This window comes from Dermacentor variabilis, chromosome 4, assembly GCF_050947875.1.
Source record: "Dermacentor variabilis isolate Ectoservices chromosome 4, ASM5094787v1, whole genome shotgun sequence".
Taxonomy (NCBI): Eukaryota; Metazoa; Arthropoda; class Arachnida; order Ixodida; family Ixodidae; genus Dermacentor; species Dermacentor variabilis.
This window is the reverse complement of record NC_134571.1, coordinates 142,397,942-142,418,651: the sequence shown is the minus strand read 5'-3', so window position 1 is coordinate 142,418,651 and position 20,710 is coordinate 142,397,942. Positions and strand designations below refer to the sequence as shown.

The window sequence follows — 20,710 nt, the reverse complement described above, 5'->3', positions numbered from 1 at the left end:
GGCAACTTGTACAAATCCTGCCAGCGAATGTCTCCATCCTGGTTTCTCTTTTCTCATCATTTCAATTGTGAAAAAAAAATTTGGAGGACGCTTAAGCTTCGCCTTCAAGAGTGGAACGCGATAGTATACAAAGATCCTTGACTGCTTCTCACGCTTGCCGGCAACTGCAGCTTATGTAACCCTAATGTTTATCCGAAAACGCCGGCGGCGAACGTTATGCACGAATGCGAGCTTTCTGGTAGACATGCGGCCTCTTGCGTGGGCCGCGGATGGATGGATGGATGGATGCTACGAGCGTCCCCTGTGGAACGAGGCGGTGGGTTGCTCCACCAAGTTTTTGTTGTTATATTGCCTAATGCCTTACTTATGTTAAAACGAAAAAAAAAAGGAACCCACGATGAATTCCCATAACCAAACTTTCTGAACCCCTATCGTGAACTTTGCTTTTCTACGTCTCTTTTTGTGTCGTTTCCCTACTTCCACCAATCTTCCAATCGCCTCTTACAAATCTCTATTGCGGACATGTTTACTTTCTCCCTGCTCTCGCTGAACCCAGCGGCTTCAAGGAAGTCAGAGGTGCCTAAATCGACTGCTGGGCAGAGATACCTTCACATTCTAATGAAACGTGCTCCATCGTTTCCCTAGCGTTACGCTAGCAAATACATGCTTCTTCTTCCTTGTTGTATCTCGCGTTATAAGTGCAAATTCTAAGGCATCCTGATCACGCTTCGAAAAGTAATGAGCTACTCTTCGAGTTATCATAAATTTTATCTTTCCTGATTTCGTTTTTTCCTCTTAAGTAGTTGCTCATGGCAGGTTCTTTTTTTCCATTGCCGACGCCCATGACAGTATACCTCAGCCTTTCTGACTTTCCGCGTAGAGTTCCTTGTTGCTGTGTTGCTCATCATACAGGCCACACACTTGCTGTTAAGCTTCTTAGCTCTTTTCCCCCACTGTGATTCAGTGTTATTCCTGTACAAATACTTGAACACTCTCCCAGTCCATATACTGTCTTCCATATTCCTGAGTTGCTTCTTCATAATCAATTTTACTGTGAGCTTCTCTCACTTCAAAGCTTACCCGGCCCATATCTCCCTGCACACCTTCATTTGTAGTCTTTCCGTGAGCGCCCAGTGCGAGGCGTCCCACTGACCTTTGATTGCCATCGAGTACTGATTGTACCCCCTGATTTCAAGCAAACAATCGCATTTCCAAATTTAAGTCCTGGAACCATTACACTTTTCCACATACCCGGAAGCACCTCGTACCTATTGTCTCCCCAGAGCCCTCTTTGGCCGCATTTCTCTTCCCCTTTGCTGTTGTTTTTTCCCGTGTTTCCATATATCTACTGCCTTCTTATGGATGGGTAGAGGCGAGCGCCATCTGGATGGCGTTGCAAAGAGCCAGGCGCGCTGCTCCATGAATGGTAGAAACGCTAGAAAAGGGGTGTGTGTCTGAATTTCCGCGTAGCAGAAGTATGTTTTCTCGTATATTCAGATTACAATCCGACTCTCTCATGTCTGTTGGTTGTGTGTTAGTCGTACTTTACGACTTTTCTCACGCATTTTACTTTGAGAAATTCAATTATTTCAGTAACGCCTGTGCACTACGCGGAGGACCTGCGAGGTTCGGACTGATTTTTCGCTCACAAGTTGGTCGGCGCCGGACGCCGAGACCTCATTTTCTGCGGCACGGGGCCCTTGACACTTTCGCGTCATTGCTATTTGGCTGTTTGTGCTCTCAACATCTTACTATTTGAATAAGTTTTGATATGATTTGAAACAAAAAGTTCAGTTTACTACCGTAAAGCGCCCCTCCAACTTCTGAGGTAGCAGCATGAAGGGTAGACTCCCGGAATGAGGCCTAATATTGAGACGCCGAGGCCATTCTGGGACCCCGTCTTCCCTATTAGTGTGTACTTATCACCGGCAATAGTATAATCGAGCGTTCGATGGAAGCCAGTCGGGTCGGGATGAAACACGACAAAGGCGTACACCGACCAAATAAAACTTTAAAAGCAAGACGTTTCTGCTTCCGTGCGGAAGCCTTGCTCACTTTTTCACTAGGCCACTGTGAACAAAACTTCCGTATGGAAGCGGAAATGTCCGGCCTTTAAAGTTTTATTTGATCGGTGTACGTCTTGTCACCGGCAATAGTGTTCCAGTTGTGCTTTTTAGGTAATCGGAGAGCGCTTTAGTGTTGTGCAGAGTGCGTCACTGAACTGACTCTTGGCTGCACTCATAAGCCCCTTTTTCTGTATTTGTGTTCATCTTTCGGGCTTTTAGTGTTTTTAGGTTTTGTGATAGTAAAAACACACTATAAACTGGACACGTGGGTTCGTACCAAGTAATATAATCGCCACAAATTAATTGTATTGATGCGCTTATGTTCGTAACTTACGCACATTTTCTGTTCCTCACTATTATGGGTCAAGAAGTTGTAATTTAGAAACCCGCAGACTTTATTTTTGTTGCGATAGCAATGATATGGGCAATCCAGGCGCATATCTGCCGTCGGCGTCGCCGTTGACGCGAGGTTCCGTATAAATTCCGATGGGGATAAAATCGTCGCCACGCGCCGTATGCTGTATGTGCGAGTGAAAGGATGCAACGGTGAACTGGCGATTACGGCTCAATCTCGCGCACGCAACAGAGGAAGCGCGCCGTCTTCCGTCGCGCGCAAGGCTCCAGGGTAAGGTAGGAATAGGGGAGGGTCTACCTCAGGCAACCGTGCGCCGGCCCGGGCCGCTGTATCTTGAAAGCCATCTGCGACGCGGGCAGCGTTCACCGTGCGCTGTGTTTTCGCCGCTCAATTTGCGTTCATGCGAGAAGCAGCACGAAGGTCAATTCGCTCACTGCGGGCGACCGCGCTTCCTCACTCCACTGTTTTGACAGCGAGTTTCCGAGGTCATCGAGTGAGATGTGTTCATGTTTGCTTGTGCGCGCGTTACGCCATGCTTATTAATTTATTTAGTATGCCTCTGTTTACAAGTTTATACAGCCGACAAAACTACTATTCTTACTTCGTATAGCTGTCCACTAATTTGCAATCGCAATCGCTGCTTGGCCTTTCGGGACAAACTTCGACTTTTTATTCATATTTTTACACGTCATAGACAAGCAATTTGGGTGTTGCTTTTTTTGTTTAACAGATGAATACCAAGGTTCAATGTCCGCGTTCATGTCTCTGACTCGGCACTTATCTCTCCACTAGCTCGCATGCCTTGGCGTGTATCGGGTCTAGTTCAGCAGATGTCTTATCGCCGTTCCTCTTTAAAACTCGTGCCAGCACGCTTCTATTATACTTGTGGAAATTCGCGCGATATCAGTGTCCTTACATCGCCCGCACTGTATGCCTCCGATAAGGTAAAACGACGCCTACCTAGCTTTGGTGGAAGCGACTTCTCCGCGTCTCCACCGCGACGGAGTCGTTTATTGTACGATAAGCGAAATGCGAAAGGCAACGGCACTCCTTCATGGCGGAAGGGCTCTGTGTCAGCTCCGAGGTGAGGGCCGTCCATTTTTCTACCGCGTCGCCTTATCGTCGAAGCCGCCAGAGCGTTGTCGTGTGATAAGCAGCTCGAATTGCTCGGGCAGCGAGCGTACTTTCCTGCCGAGCGCTTGCAAAGTCCCTGGTTCTTACAACGATGTACCGCACAACTCCGGCTGTGTTGCCTTTGCTCGTGCTGCTGCTACCGCCCCTCCATCAGGGTAAGTTATCGAAAGTTATCACTCCTCACTTACTGTATGTATGAGTGCGTCGAGGCCATGTGCATTGTGCGTACGTTTCCGCATCACTCGAGGAAGGCGCAACTTGTGGGTCGAGCACCTTTCACTGTGCGTTGGAAGGCTGGCGATTAGTATCTTGAGAAATCCGAAGATTTAATGTTGTGCCGTGAGGTAATAATCATGATAAAACACATTTTAATGCGATAGCACGTATAGCCAGCGTTTGTTACACGCTTGTTGCGGCATAGAAAAAAGCTTCACTGGCCTCTTATTATGATGCTCGATCAGCCATATAGTATTTCGTTGTTTGTACCTTTGTCATGCACGCGGGTTGCCAGGCCAGCGTTGAGAACTGCGTCTGGAGTCTCCATACAACGCTGGATTGTGCTCCTTTGACCGTCCCTGTTGGCTGCTTTTGAGAGAGGAAAAAAACACGATTGGTGTCTAGCGGCTATTTCTTTTGATAAAAGTCGTGGCTAAGTATATTTCAACTATCCTTTGAAGTTTCTTAGAATAACGTTAGACGGATACGGAGATCTTTTTTATGAAAGTATGTCCGGCGTGCCTCGCGGATGTTGGCCTCTTTCATGTTAGGATACACTGAACGTACGCGCTCACAGTTGTTAGAAGCACATCGGAAGAATTGAGTTATTTTCTCGATAAGCACACAGGGATGGGTCCAGTTTATTTTTGAGTAGTAGGGGCGTTCGAATAGAATTTCCGAATCGTATACGAGTGCGTAAGAGAAACAACCTTGGAATCGAATGAAGTACCGCACATTCTTTATTATTTAATTGAAATATATTTTCTGTGTGGAATCTGTCCAGCGAAAATAAAAACATTACGTGATTTCATCTATTTCATCTTTTTTATAACTGGACATCTGGCCAACTGAGGAGCTTGTAAATGTTTGGCTTTTTCAGTTTTGTGGTGCACCATGGCAGTGATAGCATTGAAACAAGGAAGCAGCACCTCATTAGATGCACGTAGAGCGTCATTGTGTCCATTAGAGACAAGTGCGATACTACTTGCAGCAACGCTCCTTGTTAAAAAAAATGGTAGCGCAACGAGTGACCAGACTGATAAATTCGCTTGTCTAAAACGAGCAATTCGTAGATTGCTTTAAAAAAAGGCATCCTTGTTGAACGAACGTTAACTGCCTCGTGCGCTCGCTCAGGAAGTCGTGCCTCTGCAAAACCTGAGGCTCTATTGTGTCTTGCCGCAGAATCATTCGGAACAACCCGCAATTACAGCGGAGAGTCTCTGTATCGACTTCCATGTGTATTAATATCATATATATTTATGAGTAAATAAGAATATCCGACAATTTCTAATATAATGAATCCTCAAATGAAACACGAATCGAATAGCAAAAGATATTCTGTTGGTATTCAAGATCTCGAATATTAGCGCACTCCTACTAAAAATTTATTCATCGTACACGTCGGATAATTTGCGCAGCATGTGGGACTTCGACCGAATGAGGCCAGAAGAAGGATCGGCGTTTGGGCGAGTTGGTACTGGTTGAACATGTTTTGAAGGGGCAGCGCAGGACGACGAAGACAAAAGGCAGGAACGCACAGAACAGCGCTGAACTCACAACTAACTTTATTCAAAGGCATACATTAGTACATAAGTTTGTGTATGCCTTCGAATAAAGTTGTGAGTTCAGCGCTGTCCTGTGTGTTCCTGCCTTCTGTTTTCGTCGTCTTGCACACCAGAAGAGCAGTACGCAGTATCTAGAGTACACCACTTAATGGTAAACGGAACCCGTAATTGGTACTCGTGCCAATACAACTCGAACGTATCATCTTTATAGGAGAACAATGCTTTATGTGACGTTCGATTAGATTAGAGCAATATGGTAAGAAATTGCCGAGGCCTTCTTGTTGAAACTAAGGTTTAATCAGTTCCGAAACGCTAATTTGATGTTCCGGCCCTCTAACTGTAGACCGTACTGTATACATTCGGTGGTCTGAAATCACAGGAGTGGTCTTGACACTGTCTTGACTCTGTATCAATTTTATCACAAGCGCCTTCATAAATTTTTCCAGCATGTCACTTGGCTGGGTCCAGTATGCTGATGTCGTCTCTGTGGCGGAAACTATATTCTGCAGCAAGTGATTTGATATCGCGGAGAAACGCAGAGCTTTAGCAAGAATTGCTTGGAAAATTTGCATCCAACCATCACCACAGAGAGTGAGTGAGTGATTTATTCTGGTGGCATTGGAAATGTTCGCAACTCTGGTTTCGCCGACTTCTCCAATAGATTGTCCAACGAGCGAAGGATGATAAACATGAGGTGATATGAAAAACAAACAAGCAGTCCGGCAATAATAGACATTTCGTAAACATGCTTAAAATAGCGTGAGTGTTAATCTAGGACTACTTCGAGGTATTTTCCTGACAGTCAGTGGACGCTTCTCACCGGGGTCGTTCTGAAAGTTCGGTCATCTTGACTGCATCCTGGTGTGATTTGTCAACATGAACCTGGCAATGAATGCAGCTGCTGACAGCGTTTTTGCGAAAGGGGTTCATTTTTCGGAACCACATCTTTGTACGTAAGAGTTGCTTCGTCTTTACTACTCCCTGATAACCGACATGGGAGAATTGCACCATCACAAAGCGAAGAGGCTGAAATACGAGAATCTTTGTACCTCGGAGTGCAGCCTTCGAATGAATAGTGAGGTAGTTTGTCACCTTTGCGATTGCGTTTATACCTTCATGAGAAGAGTATGCTTGGTGTTGGTCATGGCATTGACGACTAAGTATATATAGGGTGTCGGCGTTGGCCATGTGGTATGGCCATGTGGCATCGTGTGGTATCATTGGTGTAGCAGACAAACTTTTCAGTAACACGTTGAGCGTCCTACTTGGGCGTCTTCACAGGATTCCTGGAGTAGTCAACAGAGCTGTGAGATCCAGACCGGCAGTGCAGCTTAAAATCGTAAAAATACGCCCGTCAATCTTCCGAGTACTGTAGGTTTACATTGTGAAGAAAACAGTAGTCATCGAAGGGCGAAAATTATCATCCCCCTGGCATGACACTGCAAAGGAAACCAATGCGGATTTCTCAGAGAAAATAAGCATTGATTTTGAAGAAAAGTGTGTCTCGGTGGCAGTCCAGGGCGATTTTTTTTCTTCAACTTCGCCTTCTTTCTGATAAAGCCGTACGGGTCACATTTGTAGCTTCGTGCTACGCGCCACCGGGACAAAATTTTCAATTTAAAAGCTTTCTTTCTGAGAAACCTGTACGGGTTTTCTTTGCAGCTTCGAGCTACAGTCGAGGTGGATACCAATTTGTCTCTTTCATAAATCTTCCTCTGCCATGCGGGCTTCGGCAAAACTGATTTTCTAAAAGCAGTTCTTAATGGTTTGCGATCAGTCATAACCACAATGGTTATTCACAGACGTAAAGTAGAAATGTTAATGTGCCCATTTAGTAAAGGCATTGCTTTCAGTTTGCAACTACCACTGCTCAGCTTTTCTAAGGGCTCGGCTGCCATGTAGCGCAGGTCTCGGCTGAGGCTTGTCGTTGGTGTGCCATATCAAGCCGGCGCATAGTCCACCAGGACTTTCGCCAATGACAGGGGTTGTGCGCGCTCCAGTCTTGAAGTTATGTAGGGTTATTTTAGCGCTCACTATGGCTTGTTTTGTCCCATCTAAGGTGTCGTACTACATGGCACCTTACTGCCGCGTGAAATGTTTCCGTAGCAGCACGCAGCGGTGAGTAAAAAATGTCAGTCAGGTACATAGGTGAAGAAATACGTTGCGAAGCAATGCAATCTTCTGAAGTTCTCACTCACTGCAATAATGGGCATTCTGGACGGTGACCGCTCCTCTAAGTGAGATCCGCGAGCCATCCTTCTCAAAGACGAAGCCAAAGAACTCCGAGGCCATTTTCTCCAGTCTCTCAATCACATTTAGTGTTTTGTTGTGCTCCTTTTCTGTGATGACATGAACTGAGGCGCTGTCACCGGTGTTAAATACACTCGATGACATTTAGAACATACCTCTAAATACTTATGCTTCCAATACGAAAAAGAAAAGCCTTTTGTATCTGAAAAACCCATATGGTGTTGTAATGTTAGTAATTATGCGAGACTCCTCGTAAAATTATTGCTGATGCTAGCCATGTCGCAAAGAAGTAATCGAGATCACTCTTAAGTGTATGAGCGCAGCAACCGTGTCACTGAGCATCTTTGCAGGATTGCACTTCCTTTCGATGGCTGTACTTATCCTTCGCATGTCTCCGCATATGCGCATTTGGGTCGTATTATTTCACAAAGACCACAGTTGGAGAATGCTGTGGTGTTGGCCCACGCACAGGTTCAATGAGGTCAGCTTACAACAGGACTTGTATGTCACTTTCTGCTTTAGGTCATATATGAAAGAGTACACGGTGTGGCTTTTGGGCAAACGAAGACGCGTCTGGTTTGATATGTAAATGAATCAATGTTCCTTCGAGCTCGCTTATTTCAATTTTAAGTCCAGGATGAATAGCTTAGCATTTCTGAGTGATTACATAACGCACAAGAGGCCCAATGCTGTAACTGATTTCGTGATTCGATTAATAGTATAGCCAGGGGATGATCAGTTTCTTGGATTAATTATGCTGCAAGTTCGTGACAGTAGTTCCTCTTTAAGTGAACTTGACTGGCAAAAACCAAGCGCGGGAACCACAAGAGTATAATATCTTGCACGTGGTGGGTTGTAGGCTTTTTTAAAGGAATGCGCTCCAATGCTCACCCATGGTGTTCATAGTAGCGCACTTGTCTACGGCAAACTAAACAGTACCGGAATGCCTGTATGTCAGAGCTCTTTGCACTAAGTTCCTGCCGCCACCACCGTGACATATAAGGCAGACTCTATAGAAGGTACGCGTGCCAGAATATGCACCGCGGCGCCGTGCTTTGTCGCTGTTCACCATGGCCTCTTGCCCACTCGCACGAAGTAGGTTTCTTGGCGAGAGGCGCGTCAGATTTACCTTCTTGCTAGGCAGGGTGGTGGTAAACACCACCGCGATGCCCACGCACATGGTGTCGTGGTGGTCCGGGCGGCTGGTTTTGTATATTGCTTTTCGTTTTTGATAGCTGCCCCGTGTTGACGTGCAATGACAGGTTCTACATCACGGAAAGAGCGGTTTCCATACATATTTTGGACTGGTCTGCCATCTTCCTCGTGATTGCTACGTGCAGCAGCTGGGCTACCTTCATGCCGGCCTTCTGCAAAGCCTTGCGTCAGAATGTAGCCACCATACATCTTTCGGCGCAGCAAGCCAATTCTGTGGATTCTGGTGTAGTATGCAATAAAAATTGTTTGGGAGTTGTGCGATCGCAGTCTGGCAGATATCCGAAGGCCTAGCGCCGTTAGGGAGGGTAGAACTGGTAGATCTGACGTTTCGTAGATGACGCACACCTCATCGCCTGCGTAGGGAAGGACCATCGCCTTGCACATAACTAGGTTCGTGATGTTGCAGGCTGAAAATTGTCGAAACGCTTCAACCATTTTCGTCAGCGAGGCGCGATGCTTATTTGTGGCGTCCTAGTGCGTGACGACGTATGGATGTGGCGAGAGCAGCTATATTATGGGCCGATTTTGCTTGGCTCAGTGCGGAATGGAGAGCAATTACAAAGCGCATGCGTGTGGCCTCCTTGATTTTTATTTTTGTCGCTGTTACGTATGCAGTGATTCAAATTAAACTGTAACGCGAGAATTCTGCGTACATCAGATAGGGTGTTCACCGACATTCCTGCAGGGATATACCAAACTGCTAAAACTAAACTAAGCAAGACACTACGCCAGTCATTAACAGAAACGCTAAACAGAAATGGCGTAACGCAACAATTCAGCATCCAACGGCTCGTGCAGTTAACCGCTCTTCACTCGCTTCACTGGGATCCTCGTCGCATGACTCACTTTGGCGCTCTGTTGTCACTTATTTTAGCCATACTAAGCAGCGCAGCTAAGCTGAATATGAATAAAAAAACATTGGCTGCTGGTAGCGCGTGCACAACTTCGTATCGGCCGTCCTAGTTCTTTATACGTTTAAAAACGAGCTTGACCATGGCTGTACAAACTTAAAGTTACATACCGACTCGTCTAATTGTAATAGCTAATAGTGAAGGTGTAGTCGTGCGCAGATATGTGCGAGATTCTAGATTCTGTGGCTCATTTCTGTGGGAGTCAATGACAGCATTGTTAGCACACATCATGCCTTCATCGTGTGGCGTGTTTCCGTTTTCAGTGCTGTTAATATGAAGAATACTCAGACCAATTAGCACATGTTTCTGTCTTAACTACGACAGTCTCCGAGTCTGTCGTTTGGAAGCGACGAGTTTCCCTTAATATGTGCCATTTGACGTAATATTTGCCATAATAAATAGTAGTCTCAAAGACAACGTTCTCGATGCCACGCAAAAGACAAATTTTATGTCTCAGTAACGTAGCGTTTTGGGCTTGTTGGTATGACTTGGTGAAGTTTATAGCGCACGAAAACGACGAGGACACAGAAAGACGTGGTACACACAGGCGCTTTGTGTATCACGTCTTTCTGTGTCCTCGTCTTTTCGTGCTCTATAAGCTTCATAATATCTCAATCGCAAGCTTTTCTTCTACTGGGGTGCATATTTTTCAAAGCTTAACAAAAGACAACATGGACGGGGAGGAAAACACCGCGGCATGAGCGCCTTTCTCCCCCTTTCTTTCGGCTGTATGAAATCCTGTGCGAAATTGGCAACAGTGCTTTCTTTTTCTTTGGTGCACTGTAGGTGGTGTTATCAAGGGAGGCCGAATCATGAATATCTTCATGTGAACTTAAAAATGTCGCAGTTTCACCCGTAAGGGCGAAAAATTGACAGCGATGGCGAAGTATTAGACAACTACACAATAACTTTATTAGTTTTATCGGGTGTACAAATTACAGCAAACATTCGCTTACTGATTAAATTAACAAGCACGGTGTCACGTACGCACAGGCAAACGTGAATAGGTCTCACTTGATGGCCAAAATGGATAATGGATAAAATAAAAAAAAAATCACGAAAAATGTATTACGGTAACCGGCCCTTATATGCTTTAGTACCCGAAGCCAGGTCAGATCTACTGAAGCACCGTTCAAACCTGTAGCAATGCAACTTCTATCGCAGTGTCGGGCTCCTCCTCCGATAGCCCAGGTCATCACCGTCGCAGCCTCAGCTGCTTCCAGTGCAGCTGGCTGGCCGAGCAGCCGGTGGACCCCCAGCGCCAGGCCGACATCGAAAAGCGTTGGTTGAAAGCGTACGAACGCTCGGAGGACGCAATCGACAATCCGTTCAAGCGACCACTACTGGGCGTCGAAACGTTCGCCGAGATGCCCACCAGGACGCAGCTGGCGGCGCACTGCGGCAACTGCACCAGGGCGGACGGCATGTGTGCCCGCTGGACCTTCTACGGGAGCACGGGTGCGTGTACGGCTTGCGATTCGCCAGCGGGGACATCCTGGTAGGCAAACAGGGAAGGGTCACCCACTGGCGTCTGTCTTCGTGGTTTCGTGTTCACGTAGCCGGGGTTATGCGTTCCCGAGTCGTAACAGCCCCAGGGACCTACGATAGGTTGAAGACACGCTTCTAAATTAAGTCCTGGTTACGCGGCTAATTTAAGTCATGTCTGAAATTTCCCTGACGCGTAGGCAGTTACCCGAGAAACCTTCAAAGCCTCTGCGCAAAAGCATGTGCCGCAAGATTGAGAACAGATGCTGAAGAGAGGCAACGCGTGTAGCTTTGTGTTCCCAGTCCAAGGCGAAGTACTTGCTGTGAGTCTCCGCATATATGCATACGGGCCCTGGGTAAGCTACAGCTCTTCTCGTTTCATGCCCCACGGCCGACGTATAAACAGTTGTCGGTTCCGAATAGAATGAAGAGCCATGTTCGGTGACGGTTATCATCGACTATATATACGGGCTTTTTTTTTTGCGAAGATTGTTAAAAAATTCCTAAAATACAGGGTGCTCGAGATAAAAACGTAAGTTTTTAGAAACATGATAATTGGGAGCGACAGATGTCAGGAAACAACCTATTTATTGTTATTTTAACGCTAATTAGATCAATACACTAATTAATCTACTTGATAAGCGCACTTGCGCGGCTACTTACAATGGAAAGTTTGTAGCATTCTCATAGTGGATGAACTAACCCGTTTGCAGCTGCTGTCGACACTACAGACACTTCGCGCCAGAGTTCCCTCTAGCAGTTATTGTATGAAACTCTATTGTTTGGGCTTTGGTCTTGTTTTTGTCAGCACTTCGACGCTTTGTGACAAAATATCGCGTCGGAGGCTCGTGGGCCCACAAGTAGGTGCCGGTAAGCGTATAGAAGTTCGCGTGTTCACATAGTCAAGCCTAGATGGTGCTAGGGGTCTTTAGAGACACGAAACCGAAAGGACCGAACGTGATGGAGCAGCAAATTATCCCGGACACCTAGCCAAAGAGTGCTACTCACTAAGAACAAAGGAGTTCATACATTATTTTAAAAAGTCGCAGTAGCGCCCGATAGGCGAAGCATTGATAACTGTAACAACATATTATATTATACAATTACACTACGTAAGACATGTACTATTATCGGCCGTGTAAATTGCAGTAATCATTCGCTTACCGATTAAAGTAAAATGTACAGAGTAATGCTTCGTACAGAAATGAGCATAACGCTCTATATGATAGCGAGCACTCCCTGGCACAACGCTGGCGGGATGAACAGCGCTGGCAGCGGGGAGCGAACGCTTCCCGCTGCCTTTCGCTTCAACGCGCCTCCGAAACTTGAGATTATACGAGCTCCAACACTGGGCACGCGGGAAGACGCCGCGCATAAAGCCACCAGCTCTCCCGGCTCGCCCTACTTTTGCACCCGCCGCAGATTGCCTCCAATAGCAGAAGAGCGCATACATGGTGCAGGCCTCGTATGTGCTCAGCCGCGCGGACAGCCATGCGCAGCCGCGGCCAGGCTTGAGAAGGAGACGCGCCTTTTCCTCCCCTAGCGTGCGCTTCATCACGTGTCATCCACGACTAGGTGTGCGGGCAAACTGCGCGAATCAAGTCATCATCCTTTCTCGGGTCTCGGCTCACCCTCGCACGCTTTGCCTTGTACCCTAAACAAACGACACGCGGAGCGCGATCTTATAGCACTTGGACTTTATAGGGAACATGGTGGGAACATGGTGGTGCACGCAGAATTATCCTGGCAGCTACCTCAGTGCAAAAAAACAAAAAAGAAAATAACACTTTACGATAAAGGTGATTACATCAGCATCAACAATCATCAACAATGCACTAACCGAGTTTTACAACTGGTACACCATAGATTTCCCGAAGTGCACAGTAGACACCAACTGGACGCTTTTTAAAAATAAAATGATCGAACTCACTAATACTTGCTTACCAACTATCATTTTAACAGAGCGACCTTCGTCCCCATGGTTCAACAACACATTAAAACGACTAAACAATAAAAAGAAAACATTGTTTCGTAAAGCCAAGCGTTCCAATACCGCTCCGGCCTGGGAAAAATATTACATCAGTGAAAAGGAGTTTGATTCTTTGGCCGCAACAGCTAAACGAACCTTCTACTCAACCACACTCCCTGACATGCTGCAAAACAATCCCAAACGATTCTGGAAATACATTAACCCAAATAACCGTAAACCATTATTATTATATGATAGCGACAATAACCGTGTTTCAGACCATAAAGTATCTGAAGTACTAAACTCTGTCTTCCCTTCCGTGTTCGCTTCTGTACTTAACACTGACCTCCCAGACTGTCCTTACCTCAACAACCCAACGATGACAGACATAACAATCGAAGCACATGGTATCACCAAGCTAATTGAATCCCTGAAATTAATATGCTGAGCCGGCATCGATGGAATCAATTCCAAAATGCTTCAGAACACTGCGCACATCTCTAGTGTATTCTTATGCCACATCTTTCAGTAATCATTATCATCTGGAGTGGTGCCGCAAGACTGGAAAATAGGTAAGATAATTCCAGTACCAAAAAAAAAGGATCATCGTCATCGCGCCACAATTACCCTCCAATTTGCCTCATCAGTGTTTGTTCTAAACTAATGGAGCATATAATTTATTCTCATATTGTAAACTACCTTACATCCGCTAATTTCCTTAATCCTTATCAACACTGTTTTCTGAAAGGCACGTCCTATGAGACTCAACTAGCTCCATTCGTTAATGACATCAGCTCACATCTTGATCAAAACATGCCCGTAGACGCCCTCTTCCTAGATTTCCAAAAGGCTTTCGACAAGGTTCCTCATGAACGGCTCTTCTTAAAACTGTCATGCCTTTATCTTAATCCATGTGTTCTCCAATGCATACGCAACTTTCTGACTAACCGTCAACAGTTCGCTTACGCTAACCAATGCTCGTATAATTTATCACCCGTTATCTCCTGCGTGCCACAAGGCACAGTCCTGGGGCCACTACTCTTCTTAATATACATTAACGACTTACCGATAGGTTGTTCTTCCAAAATTCGTTTATTTGCTGATGATTGTGTAATCTATCGTCCCATTACTAACGACGCTGATTCTCGCGCTCTCCAGTCCGATCTTAACGTCATTGAAACTTGGTTTAATAATTGGCTAATGGCCCTCAACGTCAAAAAAACTTCGCTGCTTACTTTCCATCGTCGCCACTAATTTATTTCAGCTAATTACATTATCGGCGGTTCGGAAATATGTGCTGTGACTTCTTATAAGTACTTAGGCATTAACTTGTCCAATAACATTAGTTCGTCCTCGCACATTTGCAACATTAGCAATGATGACAATCGTGTACTATGCTACCTGCGCCGTAATCTTCGTCCTTTGCGCCCTCAGTAAAACTGCTCGCATATTTAACAATCGTTCGACCCAAACTGGAATACGCATGCTCAGTGTGGGACCCACACCAATCTAACCTGGCAACAGCACTAGAATCCATACAGAATCATGCAGCAATTTTCATTCATTCTGACTACTCTTACCACACTAGCGTTACTAAACTTAAGTCACCGCTCAACCTTCCAACCCTCGAGCAGCGCCGCAAAGCAGCAAGACTTTGCCTCTTTTACAAATTTTATCACTCACTACTTCATCAGGCCGACATAACGCCTGCGCATCGCACTTCATCCCGTCATAGCCACTCAAAGGCTGTTTATCCCCCTCCAGCTCGCACCTCCGCTCATCATAACTCTTTCTTCGTTCAAACAGCGAAAGACTGGAATCATCTACCTGCTGAAGCGGTGCACCACTCCAGTCATTCATCGTTCAAGGCATTCATTGAAAATATGATCTAAATATGCCCACCCCTCATGTAAAACCCCAAATGGGGTATTTGATGTACCAATAAATAAATAAAAAATAACGACGACAACGACGGCGAAGATTCACCTGGAGTGTTCACATCATACTAATGATTTAAGAAAGAAGCTACTCGATACCAAGCACCGCCAAGCAAAGCTCTAGACAAGTGTGATCAAACAGCTAGTGTAATGCGCTTCTGTTTGGCACATCAATGACGTGATGGAAGCTCACGCCTCGAGCGGTAATCGCCATGTCGAAATAAGGAATATTGTTCGGCTTGCAGGGCGCAGACTGGGAGACGTCGTAGGACGTCAACAGCTGCCGTTGCTTGTACACATGGTTTCCTGCGCGCATCAGGTGCTTATAGTTTAAATATTCAAGCAAAAAAGTGAGAAACTCATGACAGCTCGGCCTCCTCCTTATAGATATCTGATTTAGGCTGATTTCTTCTAGACAAATCGGCTTTGTGAAACTTAACTCATCAAACGCCAGAGTTACATGAAAGAATTACTTTTTACTGCAGAATCCGCAGACATCATCGCCCGCGGTGGTGGCAACTAGCCGACCCACTTCAGGCCGATCTGATAGCCGTTTATAATTAGTTTGCCCCCTATCACGGAAAGTGAATGGTGTTTAGACCTTCAATACCATTCATCTGACATCGGCAGCAAACGTTCCGGTGTTATTTCCGCGTTTCTTCTCGAAACTGATTCTCGGATGTCCGGGCACGAAGGGGTCTAGTCTGTACCGCAACGCAGTCTGCACGTTCTCGCCGTTCGTCGCGGCTTGCGCCTTGAAACAGTTAAAGCATACACGGGCTTAGACAAATGCGTGAACGCATCAAAACGCTCAAATTTCAATCGAGTGTTTAATAATCGTACGAAATGAACGACACAAAGCCACACGTCTCGCATGTGCTCGTTCGTCTCTGTAGTGCACCGCAAAATGGCACACCCGCACGTGCACCCTTTCCCCCTCCCCCTTCCCCCCTTCTTCCCACACTCACGAATTTTTGCGAATCAGGATACGTGACATGAAGCGGTGTGCGAGAACACTCGCCTTCCCATCTACGCCCTTCCTGGTCAAGTGCACCCCCCCCCCCCCCGGCCCCCGAAATAAATTCTTGGCTACGCCTCTGCAAGGCTGAGTCTTACTGGCGATAGTGACTGTATTTTTTTTTTTGTATTCCCTTACACGCAGTAACGTGCGCCGCATATAATATTTTGTATTCGAGCTTACATTTATTAAAGGGGTGGCAGGAACTTTGCCTGTTGGAGCAAAAGAAAACTGTCGGCACGTACACTCACTGGAGCTAGTGCGCATGTTGTCCTCTATAGTGGGCATTCTGTATCTTGTCAAATAACATTTGACAGCACAGAAAAAAAAAATTCCTTGGCGCGCACTGATAGACAATAAAAGTAACCACAGTTTGCATGTGTAATTTTTTGACATGCAACAATGGGTTAATTAATAAACATAAATGAAGTTGTCTGATGACAGGATTCAAATAGAGAACCCCTAGCACAACAGCTCGTGTTTACTTAGCTTACCTTTACTTTAATTCATATTGCCACTATAAGTAAGAGTCTTGCACTTCGTGTAATATTATAGGGTGTTGCTATTGCGTTCGCTGCATCGCGCTTATGGTGAAACTGTCATCTTTTGTGGCAGTTTGCTACTGCAGCTTCCGCGGCAACCTGGGGAGGGTATTCTGTAGTGTCCACTTAGTGCACATGTCCATTTCGTCTGCTGCTGCTGAAGGTCTAATTGGCTGGGCTGAGGCACATGTCAGATCGAGATAGACGCCCCCAGCGAACCAGCACTTTAGCAGCAGACAAAATAGACGTATCCTCTAGGTGAACAGTCACTGTAAACCTTATTACCAAGAGATACGAGTGTACGAGTAGTATTCTTCGAATCCGAATCGAATACGAATTCAGTAGTGCCAAAATGGCACCGAATCGAACACCGACTATTTTTTCGAATTTCTGAAGTGACCACCATCGATGTTCACAGCCTAGTACATTCAAAACTTTTTGAACGAAATTACGTGGCACGGGATATATATATATATATATATATATATATATATATATATATATATATATATATATATATATATATATATATATATATATATATATATATATATATATAGTCAGGACATATTGTTAATTGTGAAGTAGAGCGGGCGGCTTAGCCTACGTAGTCTGACACCCTGAGTAAAATGTAGCGTGCTCCTCTACGTAGTTTCCCATGTTTTACTATTCGAAAACTATTGAAGCATGTTCGTACTTACAAACAGTGCCTATTTCCTTCGATGACCGCAATCGAATTGGGTAACATTCGATCCGTTATTCGAAAGTTTCGAATATTCGCACGGCACAATAAAACACTGGTCAGAAAGGCGTTGTCAACAGACAAAAAAAGAATACGGAATAACAAAAAATGTTGTATGAACAAGACACGCTTCTTGTACGAAAAAACCAGTCAAAAACACAAAGGACAAGAGGAGAGGTTCACACCACAACGACTTTACTTTACCACCAGTCGTTGTGGTGTGAACCTCTCCTCTTGTCCTTTGTGTTTTTGACTGGTTTTTTCGTTCAAGTATGTACCAACTGGCCCAGATTTCAACCCTTCTGCGAAACGCGTCTTGTGACGTAGCCGAGGTCGCTCGACGTATTCTTTGATTGCCGCGAGCGCAGGTCTGCCGGTGAACGTGACGTGGATGTGCGTGAACAGCCTGGAGACGGGCTGCTTTGTGGAGTACATGGCCAGCCACTTTGTCAAGGAGGTGTGCCTGTGTGCGGACAGACATCACTGCAACGCTGCCGGTGTTGCAGCGCCCATACCCCTGGTCGCTCTGCTTCTCTGCGCGGTGTGGATCGCCGTGCTTCGGAAAGCGTCTTCTTGATATCTCGGACAGCTGGCGAGCACGTATAGCATGTTGGTGCGCGAACTCCTTGTGGCCTGATATTGCGTCATCCCTTCGGACCTAATTCCTGAACTGTGATTGTGACGCGTACACTGCGTAAGAACATTACAGCTCATACTTTTTTTTTAGGGGGGAGGGGGCGACACCGCGACGTTCTCGGTGGCATATTGTTCTGCAGCACTAACGGTGCTCCAAACTTTCAGATCTAAGGTCTCGAACTCACGCTAGGCACCGGGCCACTCGCAGGTCGAAGATCTTACCACTTAACGCACGTCGATAGTCCAAAGAGGCGTGATTAAATCAAATCGAAAGAAAGTCATCTGCCCACAGTAAAGGTCACTTCGCTATAAAACAAAGCTTCACTGCGCACACGTGGTTTCTGTCTGTCCCGGGTGACTTGTACATTCTAGTCACTGATAATGTGTGGAAAGCTCTTTCATCTTTGTACCGCGTTTCCGATTTTGATTAACGGCTTTTAACATAGTGAGGTTTTACGTGCCAAATTCGTGATGTTGAATGGTGTGTAGCGCCCCGAAGCGACAACTGAGCCGTGAGAAACGCAGTCTAGTCTTGGGCTCCAGGTAAATTTTGACCATATGCGGTTCATGAAAACGCGCCTAAATCTTGGCGCACGCTGATTTTTCGCATATGGAAAGCCGCGGCTTCGCGGCCAAGAATAAATCCGGTGGGTTCGTGCTAAACAGCGGAGTGCCTACGCACCGAGCCACGGCGACTGTTCGCGATGGTTCATTAAGCGAATAAACGATTCCATAACCTGGTTATCTGCTTCGTCCACGCTCGCATAGTAACTCACAACTGCTCATTTCTTGCGTGATACGGTCACGGTGTGGTTTGTGCCGGGATGCCGAAATGAAGAAGACGAAGGCCGACTGCATTTTGAAGTGCGCGCGCGTTGAACTTTTTGCTGGAGCGTTTATAAATATGCCAGCGTAGCTCGCACACACCGTAATATTTGGCGGAGGTGCGGGGTATATATATAGCTTGCTATACGACGCGGCACTGGATCTCCGCAGCAGACGGCACATTGGTTGCGCCGCGTTGACTACGGTGACCAACGAGGCCATCCCAGTAAAACAAAAAAGTAAAATAAACATGATAACCACACGACACCTCTATTCTTGTTTTTAAGCATGCTTTTAGCTCCAGTTCTCGGCGACTTTCAAGTGGCCTTGAGCCAAAAGCCAGAGCCGTTATCCGGGCATTCGGACGAGAACATCCGCACATCGTTGCGAGAACAAAAGGAGACCATCCGAGCAACCAGTCACAACTCAAGAAAGTGGAGTCTCTGGCCCCCAACCCTTTGTACAGGACCGCATTACATACGGTAGTTATTACCCAAACAAGTTGCTTGTTTCCGAGCAAGCAACTTGTTTTGCTCGGAAATATTGCTTCCGAGTTCTTCCTAATGTTTGTGCACAACATGACTCAAGCTGTAACTGCTATTACGCTGATGTTTTATTTGCCATTTCCAATAGCGGACGTTCAAAAGTCAGACAGAGTGCACCATACGCTTGATTGTCATCTTTCGGCGCTGAGACAGTACTTCCTGTGCTCTGTTCAACGCCAGCTGTCCGTGAGTTCAGCGGCGCGGGTGCTGCGCCGCCTCCTTCGAGAGATGGCGCCACGCTGCGTGAACAGGCCGGCATAAAGACCGGCAGCGTCTGGCGCGCCTCGGATGGCTGTGAGCAATCGTCGTAATTACTCCAACAAATCTGCTTTGCCTGTAGCCATTTCATACTTACATCTACTCTCGATTACGGGAGAGCCAGCATTTTTTATATCTTCGTGCTGTTATAACTACCGTCATGATATCTGGATCTGCAAATTTTCTCTTCTTTATCAGCATGTGTATCTTTTTCTATGATCAGTATTCACGTGTGCTTTTTGGAATTTATACATAAGGTGAAAATAAAATATTTATTGCTATTTTAAAGCTTTTGTGGCCATTTTGTTAGGTTTATTTAGAGCAAAGCGTAGACAGAGAAATGCATTAAGGCACAGGGCCAGTTGTTATGCGAGGGACGTTCCGAAAGTAAACTTCGTCATTTTTTAAAGAGAAGATGTTACACCAGGTGAAACAACCGCCAAAAAGATGCACGCCCGTTGCTGGTTCAAGGACGCAAGAAGCGTCAGCGGAGGAGGAATCAGACATGCACAGAGCGCCGAAGAAGAGAGAGCAGCAGAAGACCGGCGGGGGCCCGAAGTTATTCGAGTACAAATCACGATAGCAGACAGACGTGTGCTGGCATCGTGATCGCCAGGAGAAGTGCGTGCTTTTATCCGGTATGAATGGGCACGTGGGACTAGGGTGTCCGTCATCCATGAACGCCTACAGATCGTGTACGGTGAAGGGGTCATGTCTCAGGCCTTGCATCGTAGGGTACCGAGTTTTACCAGAGTGGTTTCTTCAAAGGGATTTCACGCTACGACGAATGTCTCAATGCCGGTGGCGACTACGTGGAAAAGTAGGGCAACATGTGTAGTTCATGATTCCATGGTGTATTTTTTTCACAATAAAGATTCCGTGCGAAAATAAATGACGACTTACTTTTGGAACGTCCCTCTCTCTCTCTCTCACACACACACACACACACACACACACACACACACACACACACACACACACACACACACACACACACACACACACACACACACACACACACACACACACACACACACACAC

At 46.0% G+C, this 20,710-nt stretch overlaps 2 protein-coding genes across 2 annotated transcripts in view; both read left to right on the top strand.

Annotated features, from left to right (window-relative positions):
- Nucleotides 1-10,944, top strand: part of LOC142579865 (KICSTOR complex protein ITFG2-like) — a 196,717-nt gene extending 185,773 nt beyond the window's left edge. Inside the window, exon 15 of the mRNA XM_075690494.1 lies at nt 10,877-10,944. The gene's annotated coding sequence lies outside the window, so the exon portion shown is untranslated. The remainder of the gene's footprint in view (nt 1-10,876) is intronic.
- Nucleotides 3,252-20,486, top strand: LOC142579866 (uncharacterized). The gene is made up of 2 exons (XM_075690496.1): nt 3,252-3,710; nt 17,774-20,486. Exons 1-2 carry the CDS (start codon nt 3,647-3,649, stop codon nt 17,980-17,982), a joined length of 273 nt encoding a protein of 90 aa, XP_075546611.1. The 5' UTR covers nt 3,252-3,646; the 3' UTR covers nt 17,983-20,486.
- Nucleotides 20,487-20,710: the final 224 nt, after the last annotated feature.